The following is a 16,569-nucleotide window of genomic DNA, read 5'->3' on the forward strand; positions in this document are numbered from 1 at the left end:
ACTGACTGGTTGGAATCCAATCTTTTTTTTTTTTTTGCAAGGCAATGGGGTTAAGTGACTTGCCAAGGTCACACAGCTAGCTAATTATTAAGTGTCTGGGGCTGGATTTGAACTCAGGTCCTCCTGACTCCAGAGCCTGTGCTCTGTCCACTGTGTCACCCTGCTGCTCTAGAATTCAATCTTTGATGATGACTATCAATCTGATCTTGACCAAGCCACTTATTCTGGACCTCACTTTCTTCATCTGTAAAATAATGGCTTGGAGAAAAGGGCATTTGAAGTGTCTTTCCAGCCCAACATCTATAATTCTGTCCCACCCATTCTTTTGCATGCTTTGAGGCAGATGGGTGGAGTTGTAGATAAAATGCTGGATCTTTAATCTGGAGAACCAGAGTTCTTTGTAATCCAGGTGGTGCAGTGGACAGAGTCCTGGTCAGGGAGTCAGGAGGATGGGAGTTCCAATTTGCCATCGGACACACTTGACACTGCCGTGTGACCTTGGGTGGGTGGTCTGACCCCGACTACCTCGCATCCAGGGTCCTTTCTGGTCCTCCTGATCCCGCTCTGGCTTCTGGACCAGTGTGATTCTGCAGAAAGTGAGGCCGGGGCCTTAGCACAGCTCCCCTCACTCAGATCCCCTGTTGTCACGGGCTTCTCGGAGAGGGAAGGACACCCGGCATGATCTCCATCAGCTCTTGTGGGCCCGTCCTCTAAGCTCTCTCAGTCTCCGTTTGCTCATATATGACACGTGAACACTCTCAGTCTTTGGCCTCTTGTCCCCGGGGCCTCCTAGGCTACTTTAACCACTGCCACCGCCTTCTCAGAAGTCCCTGAGGGCCATGCCTACAGGGAGGCTGCCCCAGCCGGCCACTGAACTACATTTCCCGGCATGGCCTGGGGATGGGAGAAGGGGCGGGGCCGGCTGACGCCACTTCCGCTCTCCTGCCTCCCGCCCGCTGCTGCTTCCTCTCACTTCCGGGGCCTCCCTGCCGCCCGAGCCGGCCAGGTCAGGCCCGCCGGGGCCCCTCCCCCGCCCGCACCCCCTTCCTTCCTCCCCTCTCCCTCCATCTGTCCCCCTTCCTCCCCTTTTCCTCTCTCCTTTCTTTCGTTTTCTGCCCCCTCCGCTGGTTTTCCTTTCTCCTCCCTTCTTTCCTCTTCCTTTTCCCCTTTCCCTTCCTCCTCCTTCCTTTCTCTTTCTCTCCTTCCTTCCTCTCCTCCCGCTTTGCCCTCCTTGCACCCCAGTGACCAGTGGCCCGCTCTGACCCCAGGGAATGGCAGATTCGGTGGGCTCCTCCTGTGTGGGGGGTGGGCAGCCCAAGGGGCCCTGCCTTGAGAGCCCCCCAGGACCTTTGCCGCTCCCAGAGGGTCCCCTCCCGCGTTCTCCGGCCCTTGCGCAGAAGGCGCGACGCGCGGCGACCCTTGGAGGAGAGACCCCCGGGGTGAGTGGGTGCGAGGGAATCGGGGTCCCGCGGCAGACTGGAACTCCCATCCTCCTGACTCCCGGACCAGGACTCTGCCCACTGCGCCGCCTGGGTTACACAGCTCTGGATCCAGCACTGTGCCTGCAACCCCGCCGGTCCGCAGGAGTGGGGGTCGCCTCTGGTCCAGGCCTCCATCGCGCATGCATGGCCCCTCACTCTCCGCTCGGGCTCCCCAGGTCTGAGCTCCCTCTTCTCCACTGCCATTCCCAGGAGCGGCAAGCCTGTAAGGAGCAGGCATGGCTCTGGGACCCCCCGCGGCCGGTTCTCCCCAGGTGAGTGGGAGACTCCTGGGGGCTTCTCCTTCCCCTATGAGGGCACATGTTTCTATCCTCTAGGTCACCCAAGTTATGCCGCTGAACCCCCCTTCCTTTTCTCACCTTCCTTTGCCTTCAGGCATTTCCCAGGTGTTCGGTGCTAAATGGATACTGTTAAGTGGCATCAGGTGTGAATGGGGATGTGCTTGACCCAGGATGAAGGGGCAATAAATATGGGAGGCTGGACCTTGAAAGACTTCACAGATGACCATACCAATCGGTCTCTCCTCAGGCTTGAGGGAAGAAAATAGATCTAGGTGGGGGTTCACAAGATGCCCGGGTTAGGGGACATCAGGGGACCCCGGGTGTGGGTGAGTTGATAGCTCCATGACAGCCCCTGGGTTCTGGATTCCGCGACTGCCACCTTCTGTTGCAGGGATAGACACATGGGAGGCAGTATAGCCACCTGGGGTGGGGGGTGGGGGGCAGTTGGTTCTGTTCCAAGGCCACCTTCTAAGAAGGACTTGGTTCATCTGGTGTTAGTGACTGACTAGGAATTCTTCTCAGGAGGAGAGCCATTGCCCCAAGGAGGGAGCTCTTACATTTGGGCTGACATGGTTGGGCAGCAGGCACTTGTGAAATATGTCCTAGGTGTGTAGTAAGCCCCTGGGACTTCGGGCTCAGACCTCCTGAAGGGGAGCTGGGTGGCCATTCAGCAGGAAGACCTGGACCTTGTGGAAGAACATACAGTGATTTTTTTTTTTTTAAGAGAGGAGACAAAGAAATAAGGGTTTGTCTTCCTCCACCTGGGGGCTGGTATCCCCTCAGCAGGGACATGATCCTGCCCTTTTCCACAATGCCACCCAGAGGCTGTGCTGAGTTGGTGTTGGTAGGTTGTTGATGGTCTGTCTCCAGTGTTTGCATTCTTCACAAGCAGCGTGCTTCTCCAAGGGCTCACTTCCTCGCTGGCTCCTGTCCCCGATCATGCTGGTAGGTCGCAGACCTCGCCAAGCCCCACTGGGATTTTCACAGCTGAAAATCTCACCTTGAGAGGGGGCCATTGGCAGAGTGCTCTTGGTCATCCTCTCCCTGGCCTTTTCTCCATCTTTGTCATCCTTGGCCTGGGCAGCTTCTGTCCACTGCCCTCCTCAGTCTCTCCTGTTGGCTGTTCTTATAGGTCATGCCTGTGACTTCCCTCCTTGGTCCTCTGCTTTGAGCATTCCCAGATCTGCACATATAGCACTGACCTTTCTCCTAACTTCATCTGTTTTATCTATTAAAATAGGTAGCCCTAGAGGACATAAGAATAATCAGCAAACATCTGTTTAGCACCTGCTCTGGGTCAAAGGACATAAGTGTGTTCCTGCTCTCGAGGACCTTACAAGTTAGTGGGGAGATACAGCATGTCAACAGATTCAGGATCCCCAGATGGAAGGCACTAGAATTAAGAGGGATTAGGGAAGAGTGAAGGAGGAAAGCACTCCAGGCAGAAGATGGGTCTTATTCCTGGGACATCCAGGAGGCCAGTACTAAATTGAAGAGGACATGGAGGAGGGTGAGGTGTAAGAAGCTTGGACAGGTAGGAGGGGGCCAGTTTATGGAGAACATATTCATCCTTGTGTATTAGTGATTGAGTGGATTGGAGTGGAACTAGAGGCATGAGGCAGGCAGTGCCCAACAGCTGTTGCAATAGGCTCAGCATGAGGTAATGAGGACTTGCACCAGGAACTCTGTTTAGACATGTTGAAATTCAAATGGCTACTGGACAGCCAGTTGGAGATGCAAGATTGGAGCTCAGCAGGGTGGTTGATTAGGTCCCTGAATGAAATATTTTAGAAGAAGAAAAGAGAATAGGGCTCAGGACAGAGTCTGAGGGACACTTAGGGTTAAAAGTGTGATCTGGAAGAGGATCCAGCAAAGGAGACCGAGAAGGTGTGGTTAGAGAGAGGGGGAAGGAGAATCAGAAGAGAGAGTGTCAAGGAGTGACCCAACAATGTCTAAGACTGCAGAAAGGTCAGAGACTGAAAACTGAAAAAAAGACCATTGGATTTGACCACTAAGAAACTGCTAGATACTTTGGAGAGAGTAGTTTTGATGGAATGGTGAAGTCAAATACTAGGTTGTAAGGGGTTAATAAGAGAGTGAGAGGAGAAGTAGTGGATGCCTTGATTGTAGGTGGCCTTTGTGAGGACACAGATAGCCTAAGAGTACTAGAATAATAGCAGGGATAGAAGGATCAAGAGAGGGTTTTTAATAGCATGGAGGAGACATAGGCATATTGAGGGAATGTCTTGGAGGAGACAAGATGGGAAGGGGCCATTTCACTATGGAGAAGGTTCAGCCTTGGTCAGGAGTCAGGTCCCCTCATCACAGGAGACAGGGGAGAAGGAGGAGAGTGGCAGAAGGGTACCTGAGTGATGAAAGGGGAGGAAGAAGGGAGGAGAGGGAACTCATAGTGAATGGCCTCCATTTTTTCTGTAAAAAGGTGACAGAGTCTCAGCTGAGAGAACGGGAGGTTGGGAGAGAGCTGATGAGGGAGGTAGAGCAGGATTGCTGAACAGCAGTGAGGATCCGTGGAGTGTGCAGCAAAAACTTGTAGTGGTCCCAGTCAGAACATGATTTTCTCCACTTTCATTCACCTTCATGTGAAGGAGATGAATAGTGATAATGATCCAAGGTGAGAGACAGGCTTGAGTGGCATGATATAATAAGAAGTCGAGGAATTCATAAGAGGAGCTCTGTGTGGAGGTGTGTTGCTTTACCAAGGGGTCCAGATGGGAGAAGAGGAGGGAGTGACTAGTACAGGGGAGACGGCCTGGGGGAGGACTGAAGGGGCTTAAAGGATTGGTGAGAGGTAAAGGTTCATGGTGATGATATGTAAAGGGAGAGGGAAGAAGTTAGTGAGGTAAGAGGACTTCAGAATTCTAGATCATGGAGGTGAGTAACTATGGAGGGGCTACATTTGTGGGTAATGGCAAGGTCCAATGTGGCTGAAGTGTGTGGAACAAAGGTTGAAGAACTGAGAAGTTTGGTTGTCTGAAGGAGAGTCAATGTGTATTTTGAAGTCCCCTTGTGTGAGGGCAGAATTTGGGGAGTAAATGTTGTATGTTGGTAGGAGCTTTCTGAGGGAGGAGGGGCTGTGTCCAGGGTCTGTAGCTTCTTATTGGGTAGCAGATATGAACAGGTTGAACTGCAAAGGAGGTGGTGGAGGAAAGGGGGTACTTGAACGTGACAACAGGGAGCAAGGAAGATGCCAACTTCTCTCCACCTCCACTGACCAATGCACTGAGGAAAGTGAGTGAAGGGATAGCTAATGTTGGACATGGCAACTAGGGATATTGTGTCTTTAGGGAGGGTCGTTTCATTAAAAACTAGTTGATGGGGCAGCTGGGGGTACAGTGGCTAGAACACTGGTCCTGGAATCGGGAGGACCAGAATTCAAATCCAGCATCAGATCACTTTACTAGCTATGTGATTCTGGGCAAGTCACTTAAGCCTGATTGCGTCAAAAAAAAGAGTTGGTAGATGGAGGGGAAAAGATTTAAGATGAAGCAAAAGTTTTTGAACAAACAAATAGACTTTCCAAAGGTCACAGCAGACAGGCTCAGTTGGAGTTAGGAGGAATCTCTGGGACGGGAGAGTTGAGGATGAGGAACCTCGTGATAGACATATGGAGTAGATGACGATCTATAGGAATTTGGAGTTACTGGAATGTAAAAGAACCTGGTGTAAGAATGGTTTTCATTGAATGGAAGGCACATTCTTCCAGTGGAGTTTAGGGATAATAATTTCTATCATTTAAGGTTTGCAGAGATGTGTCCATAGATGATTTTATCTGATCCTTACTATACCCTGTATGATAGATTGGCATATATAACCCAACACATAATGAAAATAACAACAAATATACAGTTTTTAGGTCTGCAAAGCATTTTATAATTATAATCTCATTTTACAACGAGGCAGTGGTAAAGTAATTTGCCCAGGATTACAGTGAGTATCTGAGATGGCATTTGAACTGATTCTGGGCCCACATTGTAGACACTGGCGCCTGTAGTCAGACACACTACAGTACAGAACTTGCTCTTTTTCCTTTAAACTCTCCCGTCTTCTTAACTTTATCACTACACAGGAGGGTATCCCCCATTCTAGTAGGGTGCCAAGGTCATTTCACCTTTGCCCTGTCTCTGATCAGTTTCACCTCTGCACCATATTTTGTCCTTTTCACCTTTGCCACATCTCGCCAACATGCCCCCCTTTTCTTTTCTGACTCTTCCCCCTTGGTATAGGCCCTCATCACCTCACTCCTGGATTATTACATAGCTTCTGGGGGGCAGGGGAAGGGTCTGCTTGCCTCAGTACTCTCCTTTCTAGTCCATCCTCTGCCACTAAAATGAAATTCCTAAAGCATAGGAATGACCACATCACCACTTCTGCTTCCCCAGCATGCTCCAGTGATTATTGTCCCTTACAGTATTGAATATAAAATGCTCTGTTTGGTATTCAAAGCCCTTCATAGGCAGCCCCCTCCCACCTTCCTATCCTTCTTATGTGTTATTCCCTTATCTGTACTCTGTGGTCCAGTGACACTGTTTACCTTCTTCCTTACACATCCCATTTCTTCCTTACACATCCCATTTCATCTCCCATCTCCACACCTTTGGAGTGAGTGTCCCCCTTCCTCCTGGAATTCCTGGTTTTTGTTTCAGTTCTTTCAGTGTTCCATCTCCTTCCCTGCTGAGCACTTTTCTGCTCCTGCTGGCACCCTACTTACCTTCCCAAAGTTCTATATATATTTTTTGTGTCTGCCTATAGATTTCTATGTTCTCTACCCTCTTGGAGTATAAGCTACTCAGGGCAGGGATTTTCACTAATATCTTTGTGTTTGGGAGTCTAGTGCTCAGTGACTCCTTGTTGCTTGATTGATGAGCTTCATCTGAGACAACTAGTCTGTGGAAACAACCAAAGTCAATATTTTCAGAAGTAGAGCTGCGGCCCCCCCCTCCCAAAACCTGCCTCAATTCTTCCCCTTCTTCCTTTATTCTCTCCCCCAGCCCCCTTCATTTATAAAAATAACTAGAAAATGAGTTTAAATTCCTCAGGAAAATCCTTGAATTTGCTTTCTCCAGGCTAAACTTAGCCAGTTAAGACCTGGAAGCAGCTTAATAGCCAATTAGACAGACTTCTCCTCAAGAGAGTACCAGTGGCCCTTTAACCCATGCCACTTTAACATTGTGCTATCTGCAAGAAATTTTCCTAACCATCTAGCCTACATTTGCCTCATTATCAAATATATTTAACATTTCTTCCCTAAAATGGTTCCTCAAAGATTTGAAGGCATCTCATATGTCCCCCTGAATCTTCTCTTCTCCAGGCTAAACATCCTTCAACCTGTCTGCATGATCATGAATTTGGGGGCCTTCCTGTTCTGGCTGCTCTCCATCTTATCAACACCTTTCTCCAAACTGAACATAAGGGTATCTCCTCTAATGAATAAGGGAGTACAGAGATGAGGTAAAGATTTGTTGTTCAGTTGTGTCCAATTCTATAGCTCCATTTGGTTTGGGGTTTACTTAGCAGAGATACTGGAAGGATTTGCCATTTTCTTCTCTGAGATAAAGATGGATGAAGCATTTAAGAATTTATTGTGTTCCAAGTACACTGCTAAGTGGTGGAAATAAGAAGAAAGACAATTCTAACCCCTAAAGAAATTTATATTCTAATGGGGATGGGTAGGGGGGAGAGACCACAAAGAAGAGGACTGTATGTGGTTGTGGGGGTGGGGGTGGATCCATGATCATGACCCAGAGAGTATAATGGAAGAGAATGTTTCTAATAAACGATTTTGGAGTAAGATCAAGTAGGGTACTTGTGGGGGGCCCCTCCCTGCCTGAGGTAATTGCTTTCCTTCTGTCTCCAAGAGGAGCAAAATATCATCACTTTATTAGAGTCCAATTACAGTGTGTCTGACTGTGGCTGATCAGATCAATAAGAGCTTGGAAGGCTCTACTACAGGTCAGGCACAAATAGGCTATGTGAATATTTGATGTGAATTTTCTAAATTTGTGCATCGTGTTTCTTCTGAGCTACTCCAATTTGCTTTGCTCATAGAGCACAGCACCTTTTCTGATGAAGGCAGGCCATGCCAGTGGCTCTGTTACCAGTGGCTCCTAATGTCTCTGTTATTACTTGGTATCTAGTTGTTAACAATACTTGGAATAGACTTTCCACCATGATTCTGCAGATTTCACAGGACTTTCTAAGACATTTTCATATGATGAAAGCAATTGAAATATTATGGTTTTTATATTATGAACATCAAGGCTATAGTAAGAAGTCAAATTAAGCTATTTGAAGAATTTCAGTTTTTCACATACCATTTGTTCTTTCTGTCTTTGCTTGATCCTTAAATTTTGCATAAGAATTATCTGTAAGCTAGAGAAAGCTTCTTAAAAATTTAACTTGAGAATTTAACTTTAAAATAAATCCTTCTCTTGATGTTATCAGAAACCTCAAACAAAAAAAATAAAAGTTTCTTTATAACTACTTAAAGCAATTCTATATATGAGAGCCCCATGTATTGAGACTTGAGACCATATAGACAATCATAGACAATTATTAGACTATATTTAAACAGTAAAAAAACCAAGATATTTAAAAATATAGGCCTAAAGCAAAACTTATTACCAGACAAATGACACTACTGTTTTTCATTTTAGACAAATCCGTAATTTGATTAGAAGTATTTCATTAACATACAAGGATTCTGCTTGGAGAGAGCTTTGTTTCTACTTCTTCCTTCTCTTCTCCCTATTTATTATTTATAGCATTCTTTTCTTTTATATTTGAGTTCCAGATTCTCTCCTTCCTTTCTACCTTTCCCTTACCCCTACTGAGAAGGCAAGCAATATATCAGTTATACTTGTAAAATCATGCAAAACATCTCCATATTTTAAAAAATAAAAACAAAAATCTCTAAGAAAAATATGCTTCAATGTGTGCAATGTTTATTAGTTCTCCTTCTGGATGTGGATAGCATTTTTCCTCACAAGTCCTTTGGAAGTGTCTTGGATCATTCATTATATTGATCATAATGGTCAAGCAAATGATAGTAATTTCTCAAGTAAAGTTCACCAATTTCCAGGAGTGGGAATCTTCCTATTCTCTTCTTATCTAAGTAGAGCTAAAGCTTCCTTAAATTTCTCTGTGCTATTCTACCCAAACCTAGGCATTTTCCTTGACATGTACTTACCAACTTGGGTGAAAACCAATAGCTCTCCCAGCTGTTTTGGGAATTCAGAGTACTTGCTTCATTTGTAATTATTTAATCATTTCAGTTATATCTGACTCTCCATGATCCTATTTTTTTTTGTTGTTGTTTTTTTGGTAAAGATACTAGAGTGGTTTGCCATTTTCTTCTACAGCTCATTTTACAAATGAGAAACTAAGGCAAAAAAGGGTTAAGTGACTTGCCCAGGGTCATTCAACTAGTAAGTGTCTGAGACCAGATTTGAACTCAAGAAAATGAGTCTTCCTGACTCCATATTTGACACTCTCTCCATTGTGCCACATAGCAGCCTCTTTACTTCATGTTATCTTCTAACTGAGCTTTAGCCCTGCTCTCATAGTCTAATGGAAGAGCTCACAGCTTTGAAATTTTCAAAAGAAATATTCTTTTTTTTTTGCCCGATTTTAAAGCAAATCTGAACTAAAGTTTGATCAGAGAGGGTCAAGAGAAGTCCCTTCTTTATTGGGAAGGTGAGCGTAGCATCAGAATTCGCTTCATTTTACTCTTTAGAAGTTGTAAAAGGTACCACTTAGTAGTCATGATTGTTGGCCATGTAGACTGATAGAACACAAATCCCTCCCTGAGATTTTTTTCCATTTTGCCATTAGAAGATCAAGAAGACTTTGTTTCTGAACATACTGATTCGATCCCATGATGACTGCTTCCGTATCAGATTTTAGCATCACTACTCAAGTCATAATTGGGGTTGCTATCAGATTTATATCATTAGTGATAAGAATTCTGCTTACCACTTGGATTTTTGTATTTGCCTAGAAGCCAAACAGAACAGTTCTACAGGAAGACTGCTTAAGATCATGCAGTAATCACAAATAAAAGTCTTGCCCATCAGGCAGCTCTCAGGTACTAGAGAAAAAACTGATGATATAGAACCACAAAGCAGAACATTTTTTTTTCCTGTAGTTTTCTCATGGGGAGTTCAAAATTTCAACTTGCTCAATTTTTCTTCTCACCAAATTGGTAAGCCCTCACCCCCCCCCTCCATCCACCCTTCATGTGCATGCTGCAAGATCTTGAAAATGGGACCCTGAGAGTCCAAGCTAACAGTCCCACCTGGGTTGCTTAAACCTGTGAGAACTGTCAGGGTCCTTGTTAAGTCTGCATGAATAAAGCCAGCACAAGATAAAGACAGACAGGTGTGTGTACTTTTCTTTTGAGCTAAGGGACTCAGGAGTGAGAACTGGTGAGGAGTCTCTTACAAAGCACATTTGAGTCAGATTTGGTAGCCTAGCTAGGCAGGAAAAGGTAATTATTAGGAGGCTTCCTTTAACTTGACCATTTACACCAGACCAAAGAAAGCAGTAGCTTATTTAGGCGTCGTTAACTAATCTGTTAAGCTCCTATTATGACTATTGAATAGGAGGAAAAAGATTGCAGGCTTTGGAAGTTCCAAAGGAGAACTGAATCAGAGAGGGATCCGAAAGGGGAAGAAATATAATATCAACTGTAGGACATCACCTTCAGCATTCTCTTCTGTGTATTGCTAACACTCCATCCTCCCTTTTATCTCCTCCTTCAAGTCTCTTTCCCTTGCAGTTTCCTCAGCAGTGATCATCTTGTTATCTGGTTCAGCTTTCCTGCTAGCTCCACCTTTCCTCTGGGGCCAGCAGGTCAGTCAGTCTGGACCAATGTGTTTGGTGTTTCAGGGTTTGGTGACCTTGAGGGATGTGGCTGTGACCTTCACCATGGAGGAGTGGGGGTATCTGGATCCTTCCCAGAAGGGCCTCTACCGGGAGGTGATGCTGGAGAACTACAGGAACATGGTCGGCTTGGGTGAGGACCCCAGAGGCTGCCCTTGGAGAGGGAGGGTGGGGACCTGGGCTTTGAACTGCCATTGAACTTTACAATTCTTCTCTCAGTTGAACCTTTTATCACCCTGACCCTAAATGCAGATGAAGAAACAGGTTAAGTGACTAGTCTCAGCTAGGAAGAATCTGAGAACAGATTTGAATTCAGGTTTTGTGGACTCTAGGCTCTTTCTCTCTCTTGTGGCACCACTAGATGCAGCTAGGGCTTAGCTGCTAGTTATCGGGGTATTCAGGACCCACAGCAGCTAGGTCTCTGACAGTCCAAAGATAGAAATTTTTTGCTGCTGTTTCCAGGTAGGGTGCTTTTCAGTGATTGATCAGTATTAATATATACTTTCTGGTGACATGATAATGAGCAGCCTTGGGCGGTCCTTGGTGCCACTCTCTGGACCTCTTGGCCTGCCTGCCTTGTCCCAGGATGAGGTCCCAGGGTTGGATCACTGTCCCCACTACTCTCTCATTTCCCATCACTAGGACTTGCCATTTTCCAGCCTGATATGATGGCCCAGTTGGAACGAGGGGAAGCCCCTTGGACTCCAGAGGGAGAAGGGGCCCGAGGCAGTTCTGCAGGTGAGTTGAAAGTGAATCGCCAAACACCCAACAAAAAAGCTGGTGACCACCCCCTAGGAGAGCCTTCTTGGAGTCTGGACTTTGTCTCCACAAATTTATATCTGTGTTCTTCCAGCCTCAGCCAAAGAAGAGGCACAGATCCTAGACTGGTTTTACAGATGAGAGAGGAAACAAGTCCAGAGAAGAGTGACTTATTCCCAGGTCATTTCAGTAGGGAGGAGCCTCCTGGAGCCCTAACCTTGACAACAAGAGTGCTTCTTATTGTGGTCCAGAGTTCTGTCTGTCCATTCTCAGGGACACCCTTTCATCACTCCTTTGTAGTAGACTGGGATCTAAAAATGAGTTTTTACTTCTGACATTTTTTCTGAGTACATTTTGCTTTGGAACAAGGATCCTGTTGGTGATTCAGCAGCCTTGAGCTGGACGGTAACTTCCCTCCAGATGTTGTGAGCCTTAACTGAAGCTGTTTCTGTAGTGCCATTGTTGGGCATTGGAAGTGTGGCTTCTTCCTGTGTTTGAAGCCTTCTAAGTTTCTGTGGTGATCACACCTTGATCCAGTAACATTGATTTCTGGTCATAAATCTCCCTCCCTCCTTCCTCCCCTCCTTCCATTCTCCTTCCTCTCCTCCTTTTCTATTCTTCCCTCCCTCTCTTCTGTCCTTTTTTCTTCCTTCTTTCCTTCCACCTACTCCTCTACCAAACTCTGGCCATAAAAATTCAAATTGGAAAAGAGCTATTTTACAGGACGTAGGGTAGTGAGGTTCAACATCTCTAATACAAATTTATATCAAGTTAAATAACACATGCAAAATTGAAACAAAATCATTTCTGAGGGAACTCACTTTCTCTTGGAGACATAAGGATAAACTTGAGATTGGTAGGAGGTTTTTGAGGTGAGTTTGGATAAAACCAGGGATTTGTGAGGCAGCAGTTAAGGACAGAGTATTTCAGAGATGGAGCACAGCTGGGGCAAGAGCTCAGAGAAGGGATGTGGATAGTTGTCTACTAGTGTGGCCTGGCCTTATGTAGAAGGGAATGCATATAAGATGGGCAGGTGGGGTGTAGTCAGGTTAGGAGCAGCTTGTTTTTCTGTATGACTTCTGCATCATCAAAAGGAGCCAAATTCCACGTCGGGGGTATCCAGAAATAGGGGTCTCCTTCTGCATCTTGTGTCTATCTCCTTGATCAGGAATTGGGGAATTTGCATCCTCTGCCATGATCACAGTTGGTAAACTTTCTAAATTGTTAGTCCTTTCAGTGTTGCTGTCATTGTAGAAATTGTTCTCCTGGGTCTTCTCTCATCACTTTGCATCATTTCCTACAGAAACTTCTCAAGTTTCTCCAAAACCATCCCTCCATCATCTTTAGAGCACAAGAGAATTCCATTACTGTGCTCCGTCACTCCTTACTTGATGAGCATTCCCTCAGCTTCCATTTCTTTGCCACCATGAAAAGAATTATTTTAAGTATTTTTGTACTTATTTTCTCCTTCTTTGATCACTTTGAGGAATAGCCCTAAGTTAGTAGCCTGAGTCAAAAGGTAGGTAGCATCTTTTGGGGATATTGTTCCAAGTGGCTGCATCTATTCATAGCTACATCAGTAAGGCCTTGTGCCGGTTTTCTTGTTTTGATTTTTGAATTTTTTTTTTTTCATTGTTCAAATCTCAGGTTTAAAAACAAATAAGCCTATTTCTCCCACTATTATGTCTTCTCATTCTCATTGAGCAAATTAAAGCAAAAAACAAAGCCCTTAGAACATACCAACATAGTCCCACAACAGTGTGAGGTGGAACCTCAGAGTTGCATTTATTTGCATTTCTCTTTTTAGAGCAATTTTATTTCACATGACTATTGATAGCTTGGATTTCTTCTTTTGAAAACTGCCTGTTGATATCCTTTGACTATAGAGAACAGTTTCTGTTCTTACATATATGGATTGGCTAGATGATTCAGTGGATAGAGCACTGGATTTGGAATCGGGAAGACCTGAATTCAGATCCAGTCTCAGATACTTGCTAGTTGGGTGACTCTTGGTAAGACTTCGCCTCTGCCTGCCTCAGTTTCCTTAGCTTAAAACTGAAACTATAAAATGGGGATAATAATGACACTCATTTCCCTCGATTGATATCAGCTCCTAGTACAGTGCTTGGCACCTAGAATCTGCTTCATCAGTGGATATTTCCTTCTCTCCTATATTGGATAGTTTTCCAAAAAAGTTGGTTTCAAAGATTTTTTTCTCCAAGTAACTGTCTCTTCTAATTCTAATTTCATTCATTTTGTTTGTACAATATTGTTCACTTGATCAACTGTGACCCTCTCTTTGCCTTCTTTGATCATGAGTGGTTGCCCTTTCCTCAGATCTGAAAGGGATTTTTGCCCTTGTTCCCCTAATGACCTCTATCTTGCTTGACTTGTGGGGTGAAGTATTGGTCTACATCTGATTCCTACCAGACTGTTTTCCCAGGAGCTGGGTTGGGAACTTTGAATGTTGAACACTAGGCTTTTGTATTTTATTTACTTCTGTATGTTATGTTTCTATTTTGATAGATACTTCTTTGTAAGTATAGTTGGAGAGCTGATGAGTGAGGTTCACTCCCACCTTACTCAATTCCATTAATTTTCTTAGTTTCATTTGTTGAGATTTTTGGCTGTTGTAATTGTTATTATGACCTAGTCATCAATAATTAAAGTTCCTCCATTTATTAATTTTCATCTTTATTTCTACAAAGCATTTTATAGTTGTGTTGATAAAATTCCTTTGTGTGTGTTTGGATGTTAGTAGACATCCAAATATTTTATACATTCTATGGTTATTTTTAATTTTTTTGAAAGTTATTTATTTTACTTTTTCAATTTTATGCAAGGGTAATTTTCAACATTCATCTTTTAGCTTTTGAATTTTTTCCTCCCTTCCTCCCTTCCCCCTCCCTCCCCATGACAGTGAGGATTCGGATATAGTTTCTACATAAATAATCAATTGTTTTTAACATATTTTCATATTAGTCATGTTGTGAACAAAGAAGTAGAACTAATGGGGAAAAAACTGTGTTCAATGTTCTCCTGGTTCTACTTACTTTACTTAGTATCAGTTCATAACAAATCTTTACAGGTTTTTCTGAAATCTTCTGCTTATGATTTCTTACAGAACACTAGTATTCCATAATATTCATATATCACAACTTGTTCAACCACTCCCCATTTGATGGGCAGCCCTTCTATTTCCAATTCTTTACTACATAAAAAGGGCTGCTATAAATATTTTTGTTCATGTGGGTCTTTCCCCCCATTTAGTGATCTCTTTGGGATGTAGATCCAGTAGTGGTATTGACTGAATTGAAGACTATGCACAGGTTTTCCGATGCTGATGATTTGTTTTCTAAGAAGATCATGACAAAAGGGAGGTGATGCCATGACAAGCATGTGAATTGGATTGCAGTGAGAGGGTGCTGTACTAAGTCCCCAGCCTCACTTTCTCCTCTGGAGCCATCTGAGTCCAGTGGCTGGATATGAATCAGGGCTACTGGAGATGGCTCTGGATGTGAGGCAATCAGGGTTCAGTGACTTTCCCAAAATTATACAGTGAATAAGTGCCAAATGTCTGAATTTGAACTCAGGTCCTCCTCACGCTAGGGTCAGTGCTCTATACACTGTGTCATCTATGATTATTTAAAATGAAGTTTTAATTTACTTTTGTTACTGCTGGATTTTGATGGTAATATTCAGAAATGCTAATGTTTTAGGAAGATTTATATTCTGCAACTTTGATGAAGTTGTTAAACTTGATGCTCTTATTGTTGATTCTAGGATTTACTAAGTAAACCATCATATCATTTGAAAAAAGTGTTTCCTTTTTTTTATCCATGTTATTCCCTTCAGGTCTTTTTTCCTTGTTCTATTGATTTATCGAGTATCTAGCACTATAGCCAATTAGAGTAGTGATAAAAGAATCCTGGCTTTTACTCCTGATACAAATAATGGTGACTTTTGGTTGTAGATAGATAACTACTTAGGATCTTAGGGAAAGGTCCATTTATTCCTGTTTTCTAGTGTTGTGGTTGTGTTTGGTTTTTTTTTTAATTAGAATGGGTTGTGCATGCCAAAAACTTTCTGTATCAGTTGATCGGATCATATAATTTTTTAGTTATTAGTATTGATGTGATCATTTTTCTAATGCTGATCCCACTCTGCCAGCCTAGACATAAAGAAAATATTAGCGAAGATTGTATTTAAAAATTTTTGAGTCAATATTCATTAGGTATATTGGTCTATTGTTTTCTTTGTTTTGAATCTCCCTGATTTAGGTATTTAGACCTCATTTATGTCATGGAAGGAATTTGGTGACCCCTTCTTTTTCTGTTTTTCTTGCAGTTTTTGATTGGCATTATTCAGTCTTTGAATGATCCTAGAGTTTACTTGTAAATCCATCTGGTACCAGTTTTTTACCTTGTGAGCTCATTTATGACTCATTCGTTTTTTTTTTCCTCCTGAGATTGGGTCTTGTTTCATGTTATTTTAAGCTAGGCATATTACATTAATTTCTTTTGTATTGGTGGTCTTATTGGCATATAATGGGGAAAACTAGTCTCTGGCAATTATATTTGTATTCTCTTTTATTCATTTTTTTCTTCTGGTAACTTGCTTTTCATCTTTCTCAAAAAAATTAGCTAATGATTTATTCACTCAAAAATTTGCAGTAATCTATAGTCTGAAGGTGAGTTTTCAAGTCTTGTAACTGGGTCAGGAGGTGGGCTTTGTCCCCTCTGACCTGGTCTACAATGTGGCAGAAACAGCCTTCCTGCTATGTAAAAGGCACTTGGTTTGATTTATCCTTGGTTTTTCAGAATTTCTATTTTCCTGTTTAATTGATTTTTAAAAATTATTTTTCTAATTTTTTAAATTGCATCTCCAGATCCTTTTATGGATGGGGAGACCAAGCTAAACAGGTTGAAATGACTTGCTGAGGGTCAATCCTCAAGTAAGGGTCTGGGGATGAGTCTTCCAGACCTCAGGCCCAGTGCTCTGTGAACTGTGGTGACCCCTAGTTGTTCTAGGAATAAGGATACCCCTTTCTTTCCTCATTCAGGAATTGCCAGAGATCATTTATCAAGAACTTTTCTAAAATTCTCTTCAGGTCCTTAGCTTTTTTATTG

The 16,569-nt window shown here is 43.5% G+C and overlaps 1 protein-coding gene across 3 annotated transcripts in view; it reads left to right on the forward strand.

Annotated features, from left to right (window-relative positions):
• The first annotated feature begins 1,013 nt into the window (after window positions 1-1,013).
• The window catches only part of LOC141510170 (uncharacterized), a 30,321-nt gene continuing 14,765 nt past the window's right edge, over window positions 1,014-16,569 (forward strand). Inside the window, exons 1-3 of one of the 3 annotated variants that reach the window (XM_074220205.1) lie at window positions 1,014-1,753; window positions 7,110-10,814; window positions 11,324-11,419. In XM_074220205.1, the coding sequence (XP_074076306.1) occupies window positions 10,670-10,814; window positions 11,324-11,419 (241 nt within the window). In that variant the 5' untranslated portion in view covers window positions 1,014-1,753; window positions 7,110-10,669. The other 2 variants (XM_074220204.1, XM_074220206.1) reach the window with 2 other exon arrangements.

Source organism: Macrotis lagotis, chromosome 1 (genome assembly GCF_037893015.1).
Source record: "Macrotis lagotis isolate mMagLag1 chromosome 1, bilby.v1.9.chrom.fasta, whole genome shotgun sequence".
In the NCBI taxonomy this organism is placed as follows: Eukaryota; Metazoa; Chordata; class Mammalia; order Peramelemorphia; family Peramelidae; genus Macrotis; species Macrotis lagotis.